General features: G+C 30.6%; 1 protein-coding gene across 2 annotated transcripts; it reads left to right on the top strand.

The window, feature by feature from the left end:
- Positions 1-15,371: 15,371 nt before the first annotated feature.
- Positions 15,372-17,798, top strand: LOC105785443 (homeobox-leucine zipper protein HOX11). Of its 2 annotated transcripts, XM_012611537.2 has the most exons (4): positions 15,383-15,957; positions 16,066-16,361; positions 16,463-16,542; positions 17,115-17,795. In XM_012611537.2, the coding sequence occupies exons 1-4, from the start codon at positions 15,693-15,695 to the stop codon at positions 17,437-17,439; spliced, it is 966 nt and encodes a 321-aa protein (XP_012466991.1). In that variant the 5' UTR covers positions 15,383-15,692; the 3' UTR covers positions 17,440-17,795. The 2 variants fall into 2 exon arrangements, with proteins under 2 accessions (XP_012466993.1, XP_012466991.1); XM_012611539.2 differs by lacking the exon at positions 16,463-16,542 and having other exon boundaries at positions 15,372-15,957; positions 17,092-17,798.
- The last annotated feature ends 778 nt before the right edge of the window (positions 17,799-18,576 follow it).

Raw genomic sequence — 18,576 nt, 5'->3', positions numbered from 1 at the left:
TGTGTACGGCTCGTCTTCCTTTATCGATTTGTGATACTATTGAAAATATAGCTTGAGACTTCATATGGGGTTCGAGTGGAGATGTGTGAAAACCTTCTACTGTGAATTGGGTAGATTGTTGCAGGCCTCTGAGTAATATGGGTCTTAGAATCAGAAGACAATCTGGTCAAAATAAAGTATTCTTACTTAAGTTGGGTTTCAACATTATTGCTGAATCGGATGCTATGTGGGTTTGATTTTTAAGGAATAAATAAAATGTTAAGAGTTTGATGTCGTGCTCTATCTCAAGAGCTTGTTTTTTGTTCCTTTGGAGGTATATTATGAGAGTTTGGCCAGAAGTCATCCAGAATGTTTTTTGATCAATTAGTGATGGTCAATTGGTGAATTTTTGGAACAAAACTTGGATTAAAAATATTGGGCTAGTCAAACCTTTCTTTGAAGGATCTAGCCAACCAGATGAGACATTTCGAGTTTGTGACATGATTGATGCAGAAGGACAATGGGATTGGTGTAGATTAGTTTCCCTATTACCTAACCATGTGCTTTCTCATATGCTTTCACAGAATCAACTGGAAGAGGTCGACCAGAATTCCTTCTCTATGGGGGAAACCTGCAGTAACTTTTCTAGATTTGGTAGTGTGGATCCAACTATTAACTGGGAGTTATTATGGAGGTGTAAGGCTCCCCAACAAGTTCAAGTTTTTTTGTGCTTATTATGGCAGAATAAGATCTTGAAAAATGATGAACGAGCTCAAAGGCACATGACTGATGTCAGTTATTGTGTTCATTGTGGAAATCCATTGGAATCATGTATCCATGCTTTATGTGATTGTGGCTTTTCAAGAGCGGTATGGCAACTGGTTGTTCCAATTTCAATAAGAAACATGTTTTTCTCTACTCATTTTCAAGATTGGATTGTGTGGAACCTTACGAACCAAGGAGGAGATATGGAGAAGGAGAAGGAATGGCCGACTTTGTTTGCAATATTGTGTTGGCTTCTATAAAGAGTCGTAACAATTATATTTTCAATAATAGCCATAAAAATGTTGAGAATGTTGTTAGCACAGGTGAGACTTGGAAAAAAAATCTTAAACTCGAAGTCGAAGGAGATCTACCGCATTTAAAGAATAGTTGGTGATTGCTGGGTTGGACCAGAAAGAGGCTGGATTAAACTCAACATCGATGGTGCAGTTTTAGCCCATAATGGTTTTTCTTCAATTGGAGGACTTTTTAGAGATCATGGTGCTAGATAGATTTGTGGATACACTATGAAGACTAGGGAGGAATCAGTTTTTAAAATTAAGGCAAAAGCTATTTTGAAAGGTCTAAAGATAGCATGGGATTTTGAATTTAGACAAGTAGAGGTAGAGTGTGATAATGCTTTGTTAATTGAAACTATCCTAGCAGGTGATGCTGCAAATAGCAAGATGTCAGAGTTGCGTCTGATTCATCAACTCTTAGGTCATAATTGAAGAGTTTGTCTTCGATATATTTCGAGGGACCATAAACAAGTTGCTGACCATATGTCTAAATTTTCAAGTACGTATTGCAATGAGTTACGAATTTTTGTAGAGAACCTAGAGTCGGTTAAAAATTTACTCAAGTTAGATTTTGACCATTTGACTAATGTCACTTAGTTGTATTTTATTGTTTTTGTTATCACATTAGTGTTGTCTTTGTTCACCAAAAAAATAGTAATTAATTTGGTTTAAGTTTACTAGTGCATAGACAAAAGACGTATATTTAAATTTTCAAATGACGTTCGAATTGATTATGTTAACTATCACTAACTGACTACTATTTTAGTTGCCATCAACACTATTGCTAGTGCTGAAAGATGTAGATTTAAAAATATAATTAATTAGAGATTGTAAATAAAATGTAGATTAAAAAATAGATAAAAACACTAAAAAAATAAGATACATAAACTAAAACTTATTTAATATAATAGTATTTGTTGAGGACCAAAATAGATAGATGAAAAAGGATGTCAGTTCTCATGGAGATGAAGATGAAGATGAGTATCATGCATAGAAGTGGAAGGTTGAAGAACAAGCCCACTTTTAAGGCCAATGATGAGTATTATAGGCAAGGGTAACCATACCTTAGCCTTAAGTCTTAACATGTGGTTTACAACTATCTTTTCATTATTGGCTATAAAGCATATTAGCATTCTAGATAAGGGGCGATAAGATTGAAATAAACTAAGCGAGGTCCATGTGTGCTCCATAAAAAGATGGATCTAACACCTATAAATGGCAAGGTAGATCAGAGGTGCTTTACGTGTTATATATATACATTTGGGAGGTCCATAATTAGTGAAGTATTGCCCTCAGGTGAAGTTTTAATCAACGAGATTGCAATTAGGAGAAGTGTGGGTGGTAAGGCCTATTCTAGTGAGATTCTGATTATAATTTCCACCCAATTAAGAGGGAGGTTATAAAGTGACTTACCTCAATACAAGTTGCCTACTTGTTTGTTAAAGGTGAAAGGGTGGTATACACGTGGTGAGGAAAATGTGTGTTTTGTGAACATAAAGATTTTTTTGGTGGGTTTAATTTAAATTAAGAAAGCTTCAATTAAGTTTTTTTCTATTTAAAGAAACAAACACATGTTAGGTGTTAATAAGCTACCTATTAAGCAGGTCATAATGTATATGGTACATGTCAAAACCATATTGAGCATTCTAAATTGTGATGTTTAAATATTCCCTTAGACATCTTAGTTTATATAAATAGCACATAAGAATTTGATTGAACTATTTTGTTATTTTCTTTGAGACCTTAGGAGATTAAGGAAATCTTTCGAGAAATCATTTGCTATTTAAGATCTTTGTTAAAGATTTTGTGTTCAATTGCCTTTAGTAAGTTTTAAAATATTAGGTTTTTTTCATTTTAGGGTTTAAGGAAAATAGTAGATTCAAGCTTTAGGTTTTAGATACAATGGCTAGTGGTGGTAACCAGATGAGTAAGAATAATGTGGCTAAAAAGGATAAGGGAAAGGGTAAAGCAAGTTTAAGCATACAACAATAGTGAAGAATCTAGACAAATATAAGGAGTTCTCTATGGTCGTTTTCTCCAACAAATAGGAATGTAAAACAATCGAGGAGATGGCATGGATGTTGGAACTGTAAGGAATTAAACTGCTAATTATGCATTTGATTTTCCAATCCATGATGGAGTTAACTGTATGAGTGACGTGTTTGAGGGTTTCTTCTTGGCATTATATATCTTTGAGGAGGTTTGTATCTCCTATTGCATCCATTCTTCAGAAAGGTGCTAAAAGAATATGGAATAGCCCCTAGTCAACTAATGATATTTTCTTAGTGGACCTTAATTTGTTTCTTTATCTATTATAATGAATGGGGCAAGCTTCGAAGATTGAATGCCTTCTAGAATATTTACAACTTCACTACACTCGCAATGTATGGTACAGACGCAAGCAATATATAATAAAAAACACGATGAGCTTATCTTGATAAGAAAAAATATTTTTTTTATCAAGAAAAAGAATAAAGAGTTGTATGATTTTTCCCATTATATGGTTCAAACCAAAAAGTGAATGATGCACTAAGATTCCAAACTTGGAGAGCGTAATTATAACGGCCCGTTTGGTGAAGTCTCTGTATCTTATTATTGTGTATTGCGCCACTTGGTGAACTCTTTGTTTTGGCGGAATCTATAGTTTGACAAATCCTTCTGTCAAGAATACGCCACCCTAGATGCTTTATCAAACTCATCAAGCTCGCAATTGTTTAGATTTATTTATTATTTTAATAAGGTAATTTAGTTAGTTACTTTGAGATTTAATTAGAATGGAATTAGGCTACTGTAGACGAAAAGACTTAAATTATGATAAGTGCACTTAGTCACGGGAATCAAGAGTGTTAGTGGAATTATATGATTCTTCAACTAATCTTTATCTCGTGCTTAAGTATATAAGGATCTGTGGGCTCTCTGAAAGTCTTTGTAACTTCTTTGTTTTCTTTTTTCTTCTTGAACTTCTTTTAATTCATAAATAATCCAAACCTTCAATAGAAATTATATATATACATGCATTTGGATACAATTTAACAACTTAAACTTATTTATATTGTATGAACTTACCTGGAAAAACAACAACGATTTAGGCATTAGGGACTATTCAGTAATTTTCTCTTTTCCTCGTATATCCTTTGGTTGTTGTAAATCTCAATTTAAACCATAATCTAATTCAATTACATATTCCAAACATCAATTGACAATATACTAGAGTTATGTGACAGTTCAATTTCATCTATAGAATCGTACCTCAAGTTTTGCATTTATTTCAATTTAGTCCCTAAAACCAAAATATTATAACTTTCAAATTTGAGCTTCGATTTCGAAATCGATCTCAATTCCATCCTTCTAAATTCCATCAAAACCTATATTTATAGAAATTTCAAGCCAAATTTAAAACATTTTTCATATCTAAGCTTCAAATCTAACCTAATAACCATAAAAGCTTTAAGAATACATCAATGCTAACTTTAAAAGACTTTAACAGCTTTGCAAATAGTCCCTAGGATAGCTAAATCAAGCTCTCGGGATCTCAAAAACATAAAAGAATTACAAGAAAATAACTACATTAAGTTGACCAATCAAGGACTTGAAACTTAAATCCCTAGGATCGATTCCCCCCTCGCAAAAATGGTCTAACTGATGTTTAGACATTAAGTTATTTACTTAAAGCCCTAGGATTGATTCAATAAAATTACCGGATCAAAAATCAATTCAACACTATAATAGACTTGTAAATATTAAATAATAATATTTATGGAGTCAATAATCCAAAAACGGGGTTTTAAAATTGTCGTTTTCAATACCACTAAAACGAGCTATTACAGAAACATTTGGAAAAAAATATGGTTTTCTCCAAAATGAAAATAAACATTGAGGAATGGAGTCATTTGAAAATGAATGTTGTTTTCTCCAAAATGAAAATGACCTGAAAAATGAATTTATGTTTTTGAATTAAATGAAGTTCAAAAATGGAAATAAATCATTTGGTCATAGTGACTGTTGAATGCTGAAATATTAAATATATTTTCTCATAGATTTTTTACGGTAAAGTCATCATGATTTTAACAAAATTAAAATTTGGTTGAGAAAATTATTTAATTAGTAATATATTGAAGTTTATGGGAAATATAAAAACAAATATTGGGTCGGATCAAATTATAAAGTATTGGGTTAAAAGCCAGGGAAGTACTTGTAATTGGATCTGATATGGAAGAGGCCCAGAAGCCCCTTGTGTAATAAAAAGAGATGACAAACCCTAGTATAATTAACTAGGGTTGTCGTCCCCTACATCCTAGTTGAACTAGGATTTTGTTTTTCTAGTTGAAATAAACTTCTATAATTCAACAAGAGTTCTATTTTCTCTCCCTTTAAGTAGATAGAATCGGTAGGGCAATTAACATAACTTTCAGATATTGTTATTCTGCCAAAAATAGAAAGACTTTTATTCTCTTTGAATTAAATATATTTTCCAGAATAACGATTCTATCGGTTTCTATTTCAGAAGAGAATTTTTGTTTTCACCCAAAAGAAAAGAAAACTATTTCTAGTTTCTATGTTTGGCTCGTTTTGTTCAAGTCCACACTCGAAGCAATACGTGATACAAGAATAGAGAATAATAACATTTGATTGAAAGTTGGGAACGACAAGGATCCGTCTATCCGAAAGCATAGGTACGATTTCAATATATGGTTTATTGCTATAAATATCATAAACTGGGTCGGTTTTCAAAATTTATTTTCCTTCATACAAGAAAACTATTTTCGAATCAGATTTTTTCCAACAGGAACATCAAAGGCAAAAGGAAAAGAAAAGGTGAATCTTAAATAGCTACTTCAGTTTGTGCTTTTATTCAGTTTAAATAACTTGTTATTAGTCTAGTATTGAGTATTCAATACTCAACGTATGGTTATGTTTGTTTTCATGCATAGGTCTCAAACGTGAGTAGACGTAGATTTAAAGTGGTCAAGCATCCAACTCAACAACTCAGCTCGAGATATGCCTTATTACCTGTTTTGTATATATATATGAGTTTTGGGCCATATGGCATGTACCTAGGATATTTGTGACTTGGTGTTGACTTTGCATTTTGGTATATTTGGTAATTGGCCTAAAAGAGTTATAAAAGTGAATTTTATCCTTAAATTAGTAGATAATTATGACAGCTTATATGAGTTTGAATATATGAACCAGTTAGTTAGATATTAATGCATTGATGGTTATGATTTAATGATGTTTCTTTTTGTTTGTATGTGTTAAATTGATTATCTTACATTGAGGTAAGGTTTAGGTATGTTTAAACACTTGAAAATGTGTATTAGGGTCATTTAGCCATTGAGTCTCAAGAAAACATGAACATGGTTTGAGACCATAATAATAAAATTTACCTCATTTCCTATCTATATGTTTAATGTCTTAAGACATTGTCTAAATAGCCTCAAGACAATTCTATTTAGGTCTCGAGACAGAGTGGCCTATGTCTAAAGATAAGAAAACATCAAAGCCAATTAAGTTTTGCCTTGTCTCGAGACAAGAATCCCTTGTCTCGAGACATTTAAACATCAAAGCTAAAATAAGAAAATAGGGGAGGTTGGTCTCGAGACATAAAGGATCACGCTTCGAGACATAATTTCTAGTGTCTCGAGACATAATGACTTCGAAGTAAAAATCATTAAAATAAAATGACAACATTGAAATTTAGTAATTAAGTTTGGACCTTTCATAACTCCGTAAAATGATGAATTTGAAACTTAGAGATTTTGAATGTATAATTGTGAATATGATTTATGATTAAATTGGTTTGAATGATAATTATAAATTAAATTTTATGATTATGTAATGGGATAGCGTGAGTTGATTTAGCAACATAATGTGACATCACACATTTAGATCCAGCACTAGGTCCGGCCTAGGGTGTTTGTAATGACTCAATTTTTAGTGGTGTCGAAAAATGCAATTTTGAGAACCCGTTTCCATAAACAAAGTTCATAAATAGTAAATAGGAATATTTACGGAGCTATTATATTGATGAATTGAAATTTACATAAGCAATTTAGCCAAAATGTGGTTAATTAAGGTCCAAGTACTAAATTTTAAAAGTTCAATTGTTATAGATTTTTATTTAGAAAATGGCTTGGGAACTTAAATAACAATTATCCAAAGAATTAAAATGGCTAATAGACCTATTTTAAATGGATGATAATGGGATGTGACGTTAATTGTCATTAGTTTAATTTAATTAAAGATTAAGGTTTAATTAATCATGATTAAGTTAATAAATTAAACTTAATTACAATTAAGCTTAGTATATAAGGAAATTTAGTGGGAAAAGATGACAAAAAGTTTTCATATTCTTCCCAAGGCCACTGCCCCCTTAGAAACCATTGAAGAAATCCTAAAAACCTAGTTTAAGCATTTAGTCACCTTGGAAGTAAGTTTCTAGCCATTTCTTTAATTTTTATAGATTTTTTTCTTATACGAACTTTCATTAACCTAACTCATGGATCAATTTGACCAATTGGTGAAATTTTGATAAGTTTCCATTATTGAGAATTGGATGAATTAGGTGTGAAATTGATAGAAATTAAGCTTAGATTATGGAAAGAACTAAATTGTAAAGCTTAACAAGCTGACTTGTTAGCTTGTTTACATTAGGGACCAAATTGAATAAAATGCAAACCTATTATGAAATTATTGTAAGAATAGAAGGTATAGGGTCCCTAATGAGTAATGGTGAAATCGAATTTTAATTCGATGCATTGGATTGAAAGTTATGCTTATCCCGATTTTAGTGACTAAATTCAATAAATTGAAAAATATGCATGAATTGATATTTGGTTGTGAATTGGCTGGAAGTTGATAATATTATTGTTTTGTGACTATTCGTAGCTATCTTCTATATGAAATATTCGAGAGGGAAGGGAGAAACAAGAGTTGTCAACAAGTGACGCAAGACCATGATTTGTACTTTTATGATTCGAGATAGAAATATATGTTTGTACATACATGTTTGTTGAATGAACGATCAGTTAGGTGAGTATATGTAAATAGTATGAATTGCTTTGATTGAGTTTAATATGGAATATCGAAATAAGGGACTAAAGTGAATAAAATAGAAAATTATATGAATAGCTTAAATTATGATATGTAATATGGGAATTGAAATGAAATATGTCATATAATATGAAATATATGTGTTTAATGATGATATGGGATTGTGATTATGAAAATGATATGAGATATAATATGTATTGATAATGCTATAAGTATTGAATCGTAAAATGGATTGAATGTTAGTACCCTATTAGTTGTTCGAGATATGTTGGATCTAGTTGGTATGTCATATGATTGGATTGTGTATGAGATTATGCACTTTGTGCACCTGGATGCACCTTGTGTGCCAGGATGCACTTCGTGCGCCAATATACGTTTTGTGTGCCAGGGTGCACTTCATGTGCCAGGATGCACCTCATATGCCACTATGTGCTTTGTGTGCCAGTGATGCGTTTCGAGCACCAGTTTGCCCTTACATACAATTTTACCCTACTTTAGTTTATCTGATAATGCACTTCGGTGCTAGTTTGGTGTGTTGGCTGGACAATTTGTGTATCTGTCTAAGTCTAAGTCATGCTAATAGGGTTATAAATGGTAAATTTAGTAAATGGTATTGGAACAAAATGAGCTGATGATATGTGATAAAAATGTATATTTTTTAGCTTAACAAAGAAAGTTTATATCTTATTGTGCAAATCAATTGGAAACAAGCCCTGGGGGCCGAATCGAATACGAATGGATCAATAGACTCCAAAAATGAGATTGAATGGTGAGATAACAAGGTAAATGGTATGAATATCATAGAACATGAATGGTATATTGCTAATGGTAGATAAAGATATGTGATTATATGATTGAAAATGATAGTACTAGGGTCTAAGAAATGGTACTTGCCAAATGGTATGCATTGATCACTTACCTTGTAAACATTGAAGAATGAATTAGTTAATTGTATCTAGGACATGAAATTTAGTTGGTTGGATAGATTATAACATGCATAGATTATGTGATTATGTTATATATAACCATTGTAAATGTTTTGTTATCTTGAATCATGAAAGTACCACTGAGCCCTATCACTCAACGTACGGTTTGTTTACTCCATGCACAAGTTCAGGTAATCTCGAAGCCTTGGGAAAATGAGGTCAGCATCCAGAAAGCAACAATCGACTCAACCTAAGTTTGTATGACCTTTTTCATTATGTCAATGGCATGTACCTAGGGATAATTGATATAATGTTAGAAATGGTTGAAATGGTTGTATAAATATTATGATTTTGTGAGTTTGGTTTTGTTCATACATGAAAATGATGTTAATAGCTTGATAACTATGTTTTGAACATGTTTTAATAGTATGGAATGATTGAATTGGGGCATTGGTGTCAAATGATGTTAAGCATGCTAAGTAGAAATAATTTGAAATAAGGACTTAATTGTCTGCCTACAATGCCGCGACATTAGGTCATCTCGTTGCGATGTCCCTTGCTAGAGGTTGCGACGTCGGTTCTGTTTTATTTCAAAAAGTTTACAATTTGGTCCTCAAGTGGGGAAGCTTGGCTACTGTCTTCAATGTCACGACACCAAGCCTTGGAAATTGCGACACCCACTTGAAATGTTTTGAAAACTTTTTAGTTTAGTAGTAGTTCGACCTCAAGATGGTATTGAGCTTTTGTAAGCCCATATACAACCTTAAAATAATTATATATCGTGTTTTACACTTGTAATACCTATAACTTAATTATTAATGATGAAATTTGTATGTAATCGATTATAGTTGCTCCGACGATGAATGTAGCATCTCGTAGCTTAGAATCAATAATCGAGTCGGGTATAAAGTGTTACATTGTTACAAAAGATCGTGCACTTGAATCCAAAAATATGCAAAAGAAAACTTGATCTCATCGGGATTTTCACCTTTGGCTAGTTGATAAATAAGCAAAATACAATTATTGAAACACCAAGGACCTCCCGAAATCATCTTCCTTAAATCCACAATAAGGAAAAATTGGATCAAATAAAGACTATTATCTACAATAATCTTGATATACTAGAACCGTGAATCGGATGCCAAAGAGATAAGAGCGTATGCTCCATCACATTAAAGTTGATGGCCCTTTCACCCACAAACTTACCTAGACAATGGTCGTAATCAAATTCTTCCCATGGATTTCTTCAGAATTAACCACTAACTTATCATTTTCCTTCTCTTCAATTGAAAGACCCCTAAAACTGACTTCGATGCTCAAACACAACCGAACAACAAATTAAACAAAAAGAAACTTGACAAGCTATACAAACATGCACAACGGCATGACTGAAACTTACACTCTAAATAGGCTCGAAACGGAGAGAGCAAAACAAGGAAGACAAAAGAGAATTTTTTTTTTCTCAACATTTTTTGGATGTTAATATATTTACATAACCTAACCTAGTATTAATTTAATTTTTTTTAAAATTAGTAAAACTATATTTTGTTCTACCAATCTTCTATCTTTTATTAATATATTATTTTTCAAGAACTTATTGATTTATTTTAATTTTTTTCATATTCGTGTCTTAAAATTCTATATGAAATTATTTTAGTGGGCAAATGGGGGTTTTAAAGGTGGCTAGGCCGGGACTTAGGCAGGTGCTTGGTGCATGAGGCTCTGGGGCCACAGCTTTACTGGTGTGAGGCAGGTGAATTGTCCGACGTGAAATGCTTGGACGATGGTGCGTTAAACGCACTCGAGGCTCGGAATCAAGGGGGGCGCTCCAGCGTTTGAAGGTTGGATGCTGAGCAGGCAAGTGACGGGGGTTTTGTGCTTGGCGGCGGATTTGGGAGATAAAGCAAACATATTAACCTAAAAGATAATAAGTTAATCTCCCCCTTTTTTCTTCAAACATTATTACTTTTGTGCATCATAATTAATCCTCGCATCTTAGTCTCACACGAAAATTAGAATCTATTATTGTTATAATTCAAATACAAGTAAAAAGAGAATTGTAGAAAACCTATAACAAGGTAACCTTGTTGAGGGGGTTTATTTTTTATAAAAATTAGTTCTTTTATGAATTAGGGTCTGGTAAAAACTAAATTTTACCAAAAGAAAAATAATTAGCAAATGCAACTACTGCTCTGGGTTTTAGAAGGAGAGAGAGTTAAGGGAGTTTAGTGAGTGTTTTTCTTCCGAATCAGGGCCAAATTTTATTTAAATAACATTTTAAAATAGAATCAGCATCATATTAATAGAAAATATAAATTTGGGGTTAAATTTACTTTTTCGCTAATTAAAAACCTGTCATATAATCTTTCCATCACGAGCGAAAGTTAATATAATTAAACCAAAAAAGAAATAAACACAATCAATTGGGTGACAGAAAAACTTTAAACATAGTTTCGTAACCTACTGTAAATTAGAGACTAAACATAACCCCCAATTTATTAGTGGTCAATAAATAGAGTATAGGAGAAGGTGGAGAAGCCTGAGGGTCCCCTTGGATCATGTTGATGCCCTCTACGAAGGCAAGGGGTCCCTTTCGAATTATCTTCGGGTTACCACATGCACATAGGATACAATATCTTTTCTGAAATGATTGATTCTTTGATTTTCCAAATATTAGGCCCTATTTTCACTTTAATTATTTTTTTCATAGCTAACAAAACTATGGAATTGTTTACATCTATTTTTCAGTGTTCCCATTCTTTAATAATTTAATGAGCTACCAAATTTTAATTCAGTCTTCACTTTATTTATTATCTAATTTTAAATTAATCTTTTAACTGTTCAGATTAAACCCTTAAATTAATATTTAGTATACTAATAATATATCTTTTATTTTATAAATAATTTTAAAAATTAATATATATTATTTTTAAATATTTTATATTTTATAATAATTCTGATTTTATTTATGGAATTTAAAACTTCCTCTACCACTTACCAAGTAACTTTTCAAAATCTAATACACATCATGTCTAATTTGACAAACTGTTTTTCTTTCCAATGGGTTAATGCACCAAGGAAGTATCTAGTAAAGCAGCTGTTTTAAGGTTAAACTATTTGATGTATTCCTATATTTAGTCCTTTTACGATAACAAAATTAATAATTTAAGTTTTATACCTTTAATTTTAAAGTAAACTCAATTGTAAATGCTAAATTGTTTTGATACGTCATTTAAACAGCTTTTTATAATGTTTATGTTTATCATCATTTAAAATTTTATTTTTTTCACTTCAAAATTAAATTAAAAAATTATATATTTTTATAGGGTAAATTACACTCAAAGTCACTAAATTATTAATAAGTTTATGTTTCAATCATTTAATTTCAAAAGTTTACAAAATGATCATTGAACTATTCGAAAGTTTTTATTGCTACTAAAATCATTGTTGTATGGCTTTCTCTATTTGTACTACCTGAACCAAGTGAAAGTTCTCATTCCCTTTCTCTTCTACAGCCTAGGTTTTTTCATAAAAAAGCTTTAAATGTCACAAAGTTACAAATTAAAATCTAAATAACTTTCTTCTTTGATCTATGTTATTATATTAACTATTAGATTGATTTTGATCAAATCTATGTTATTATATTCGTTGATGGGTATAAATCTACTGTATCGATTGTTAAATCATTACTTGAAACATGTTAATTGAACTTTTAGAGAAAAATTTAATAGTCTACTTACTTAAATAAAAACTCTCAAATAATTCATTGACTTAAATAAAAATTTTAAAATTTTGATGAAAAAAAAACTCACATTTACTTTAAGAGTCCGCGATTGGCCTTCATTTAAGTTTACGTCATTGGGAGATACGTTAATTGACCACTCGGAAAACTGCAAATCTTGAGATGATTAAAAATGGCCATCATTTCCAAAACCAAAAACAGTGACAATAATGCTGAATAATTGTGTTTGGTAAAACAACACATTTTAATCATTATTTTCTTTTTTTTCAGTTTTATCATCATTATGAGCATGTAAGTAAACAAAATTTTAGTCAGAGAAAGGATGGAAGAATATTTGATGATCTCAATGTAGTTGGATGGAAAATCATTCTCTCATGTTGGGGGTGATGATGATCAGGATTTTTCTGGCCCCTTCTTTGGTTACAACGTAATAATCACTCTTACTTGTCTATTTATTGCACCATTAATTAACTTAATAATCTTAATTTCCACCAAGGAACGGGTGATGCTGCTAAATTTGTACCAAAAAATACGTTAAATGAGATGATGATAATAAAATTTTAAAATTAAATATAATAAAAAAATAAATACAATCAATATCGTATTAGTGGATATATTATTTTTCTATTGATATTAATACATATTAATATTAATATGTTATATCATTTTAAATTTATTAATATTTAAAAAATATTTGTATATTTACAAATGTAAAGTAAATTTAAAATATAAAATATTTATCAATTTTGTATATTATAAATAAAATTTACCAAATATAGTCCATTAAATAAATCCAAAATATACCACGAATATATATATTTTTGTTTACGTTACTTTTTTTTATTAAATTTTACTTTTACATTTTCTTTAGTCTTAAACAAATATTTTTATTAATTCTTTTCTTTTTTAAACAAGAGATACATTTATTAAAAGGGTTGAAATATTATTTAATATAAGTAGTGTTTGGTGTTTTTCATGTTATGATTTTAATAGAATGTGATTGTTGGGAGTGTAATTACGGAAATGTTACTTTACAACATTTGACATAAAAGATAATTTATGAATTTACCCTTATTAAATAAAAGATAATATTCATGTATTTAATTTTATAATGAACTTTATTCTTAACTAGTATTTAGATTAAATATTTAATAATAAAATTTACTTGATCGTTTTTAAATTATTTTTAATTTATAATTTTAATTGGAAGCAAATTTGTTTTGCATATATATTTCTAAATATAATAATGTACATATAAATACTTAAAAATATTTAAAATCATATTTTATTTTAACTAAAAGCTAACACATAGGAATGTTAAAAATAATAATAATTCCAAGTACTACTTTAGGCAAAACTACAAATTCTTTAAAGCTAAATCATGCAGAAAATAGATTATGATTAAATCAGTAAGCTAAATCTAAACCATAATTTTTCTCCTTTTCTTGTAAATAAAGACTATAATAAAATTAAATTTTCAATTGATATAACGAAAAGAAATGAGAGAAAGCCAATAGAAAATAAAGATAATGTGTAAATAATATACTATATAAATGATTAAATATGCATATAAAAAATAAAATTAGAAAAAAATTTACTTGCAAAAATTCCATTGAAATAATAGAGAAGAAGGATACAATACTTCTTTTTACATTTATTAATAGATTAGTACCTAAACTAATATAAAATATAATTAATTTTGTCTTAATATCGTGAGAACCATATTGTAATATTCATGAAAAATAACTCTCAAAATAAAATTAGATTCTAAAGAAAGTTAAATTCTAAAGAAAATAAATAAAACTTTAACATACCAAATATTATAATTACTTTCCAATTACTTAAACATCTAAGAAAGTTATCATTTCCTATCATACCAAAAACTACCGTAATGTATAGCACATTTCCTCCCTCCATTCTATTTGCAATTAAACCATGAGCCGCAGAGTTACCCTCCTTCCCCAACATATGCAAACCAGAAAGCTTGAAATTGAAAGCAAAAATACCTGCAATATTCAATAACTGGATCGACTTTTACCAATCATCAAACTTCTCCCTAGTTTCTCAATTAAGACCAAGCAATCACCCTTCAACCGCATCACGACCTAAGTTTGAGGCAAATTTCAGAACAGCCAAGCAAGCAGTTCAAAGCCTCGTTAACTTTAAACTTTTCAAGCCATTAAGTTTTTGTACCGGCAGTACATAGTGTTTTGAACGGTATGAGCGAAACAGAATGAAAAATGCCGATACAGGCGGAACAAGTTGGAATTTGAGCCAAAACGGAAAAAGCATGCTAAAGGGTTCCGCTTTTCCTATAATCATTTTGGTATAAACAAGTATCTTCCTTATTGGTGGGAAAAACAATTTTAATCCAAATGTGGTGGTGCTGGATTTTTTTTTTTTTGTATAATACATGTGTACCATTTGTTATATAATCTAAGCTGGTATCTATTTGGTCAGGTGATATAACTATTTGTATTTTTTTTAAAAATTATATAAAATTGAAATTTAAAATCTTCAAAATCTTGATGTGTATGGCAAGAAAATCTTTTTATATTACTAGTTTTTAGTTACTTAGAAAAAGAAAAACATATATCCTTCTCCCCCTTTGTCCACCGTGATGGTGTATGAAGTGGTGTGTATATTTATATATATTCACGTGCGTTTGTCAACCTGGATTTGTCGGTCAATCTTTTACTCTCTCTCAAGGCAAAATAGAAAAGGAATGTTACAAAGGAAGGGGACGTGGGTCTTATGTGTTCTTCAGAATTCTTCCATTAAACAACATTCATACCTTCTCTTTCTTTTAACTCTCTTTTCCTTGTCTATATCAATATCTCTCTAAGGAACAGCAATACATAAGATCAATTCAAAGCTTCTTCTTTTTGTTTCTCGAGTGCTGTTTTTGTAAGAAAAAAAAAAGAGGCTGACATGGAGTTGGCTTTGAGCTTGGGTGATCCCTCCAAGCAATTTTCGTTGCTTGGAAATACCCCAAAGCTATCAAGAAGCAAGGATCTAGGGTTTTGTATGGGGCTTGGAGATGGGTTCAAATCACAACATAAAATCGATGCGTTTGAAGCTCAAAGTAAAGGAGGAGATAGTGATGAAAAAAGGGTTCCTTCAGATCTACCTCTTTACCGTCATCTTCTTCCTTCTTCCCAAACTCAGCTTCGTATCCCTTGCCTCACTCATAAATGTACGTCACTATATTCTCTATTTGCCCAAAAAATGATTATCATTATAGGATATTTGGATCTTTTTTATTTTTGGATTTTGATTATTAACTTTTGCATTGTTACATTAGATGGAGACGGCAGAGGGTTAGACGTGAACCAGTTGCCACCGGCAGCGGCGGCGGAGGAGGATGATGAGGAATCTGAGGAAGGAGCGGGGATTTCATCTCCGAACAGCACGGTGTCGTCTTTTCGAATGGATTTTGGGATTAGAAATGGAAAAAACAAAGGGAAGAGAGACCTTGAAGTTGAAAGAGTGAGTGACGATGACGATGAGAACGGGTCAACTCGGAAGAAACTCAGGCTCTCTAAAGAACAATCTGCTTTTCTCGAAGAAAGTTTCAAAGAACAGAACACTCTAAATCCTGTAAGTAAAAAATAAATAAATAATCTCCATGCTTTAGGGTTTTAATTTGTTCAAACATTTTTATTGATTTTTTTGGGGGGAAATTTTGAATGTTGGTTTAGAAGCAAAAGCTTGCTTTGGCCAAGCAATTAAATCTTCGTCCTCGACAAGTGGAAGTTTGGTTTCAGAATAGGAGAGCAAGGTATTCTTTTTTTTATATTTAAAAATTTATAAGATCATATTAGAGTAAATTATAGCTTTATTATTAGTCCAAATTATAGTTTTATATAAATAAAATTTTGGTAAAATTATAAAGTTGTTATATTAGGAGTCAAAATAAATTTTGTTCACTCTATTAAAAAATAGCAAACTAGTCCCTATATGTTTGATCAAAGAGCAAACTGGTTTTTCTATTAAAAATTTCGTTCATTTTTATTATTAAAATCGAATCTTGTATGTCAACATGACGTATATATGGTATATTACGCGTTATTGTCTGGTTATTCTGTCAGCTACGTTAATTTTTAACAGTGCAAATGGATGAAATTTTTAATAGAAATGACCAATTTACTCTTTGATATAACATACATGGACTAATTTATTCATTTTTAAATATAAAAACAAAATATAATCTGAATCTTAATATAAGAGGCTAAAAGGTATTTTATTATAAAATTTTCATATTTGATTTTTTTTTTAATGATTTGAATTAAGGTATAATATAATTGAAGTAATTTACAAGTTTTTTTAGAAATATTTTATGGGACAAAACAGGACAAAACTGAAGCAGACCGAGGTAGATTGCGAGTATTTAAAGAGAAGTTGCGAGACACTGAGAGAAGAAAATAAGAGGTTACAGAAGGAACTGCAAGAATTGAGAGTTTTAAAAACTTGTCAACCATTTTATATGCAGTCACCTGCCACTACCCTCACCATGTGCCCGTCATGTGAGCGCCTTGCCACCAAGGGCTCCGCCGCCACCGCCGCCACTGGATACCCACCCTTTTTCTCCTCTGCAAACACATGTGACCCTGAGACATCCCCAAGCCCACCAGGCAATTTCTTCAAATCATTGGATGTGACCTCTGAAAAAACATGAACACCCCCCATTTTTTTATTTTGTTGTAAATGATTTTGGCTTGCAAGAATTTTTATAGGGGCTGTCTTGTTTGAACGATGGGAAGAGGAAAAAAAAAAACTAGACTTGAGGTATTGATAGATTTTTATAATTTCATAGAAAGTTGCCACCTGTCGGTTTTGTTTTCACTATGGAAAGAAATTAATTTCATTTAGTTAGGCTTAAGTGTTTAAAAAAACTCGTAAAACAAGTAAAGATAAACTAAACTCTTAACAAAAAATTTTAATAAATTAAATTTTTAAAAGAGTTTTTTTGGTTGTTTTGATGGATTGACAAGTGATGACGTAATTATTGATGTAGAGGCTGATGTAATAGTTGATCGTGAAAAATGATAACATGATGGTTGATGTAATGTTATGCTTGCATAAGATAGCTTAAATTAAATTTTATGGGCTTTTGACTTCGGATAATGTTTTGGACTTTATTTTTAGTTTTGGGTTTTGTTGGGATTTTAGTTAACTAGTTTAAATAATTTGTATGATTTGTTGTTAAGTAAATTAGATGTTCAGTTTCAAAATTAAATAAGTTATGATGTTTCTATTGTAAATCAAAATAAGCAAGTGGGTTTCTTTTGGAAGATAAATAAGTTAATAACATGTCTTTTAATTCAACTCGGTGGTAAAAGAACAAATGATTTAGAAAACACCTATTAGACAATGGTTAACGAGTTATTTTTCAAAATTTGATAAAACAGAAAAAAATCAGCAAAGTTTTTTTTAGGAAGCAGGCAATCTATAGTATGAATACTAAAATTTTAGTAAAAATTATGAAAGATGAACTAAAATTGCAGATTTACTATTGTAGAGAAAAGGAAAATCTTAAGAAATATATTTTTATGAATATCACATGGATATGAATTGATAGGTGGAGTTAAAAAATTAGATATGGACTAGATTGAAAAGTGGTGAAAAGAATAAGGATTGAAGTGTGCCATGTCTCAAATAAATGAGTAATGGGAAAATAATCATTTTACCCTTATGTCTTAAATAACACAAAAAATATTTTTAAAGGGTAATTTGGTTATTTTATTTATTAAATATTATTTTAAATTTTAAATTATAAAAGAGAGATATTTTATGGGAGAAATTATAACCATTA

Source organism: Gossypium raimondii, chromosome 1 (genome assembly GCF_025698545.1).
Source record: "Gossypium raimondii isolate GPD5lz chromosome 1, ASM2569854v1, whole genome shotgun sequence".
NCBI lineage: Eukaryota > Viridiplantae > Streptophyta > Magnoliopsida > Malvales > Malvaceae > Gossypium > Gossypium raimondii.
The sequence above is the reverse complement of the archived record's forward strand: the minus strand, read 5'-3'. Positions and strand labels throughout refer to the sequence as shown.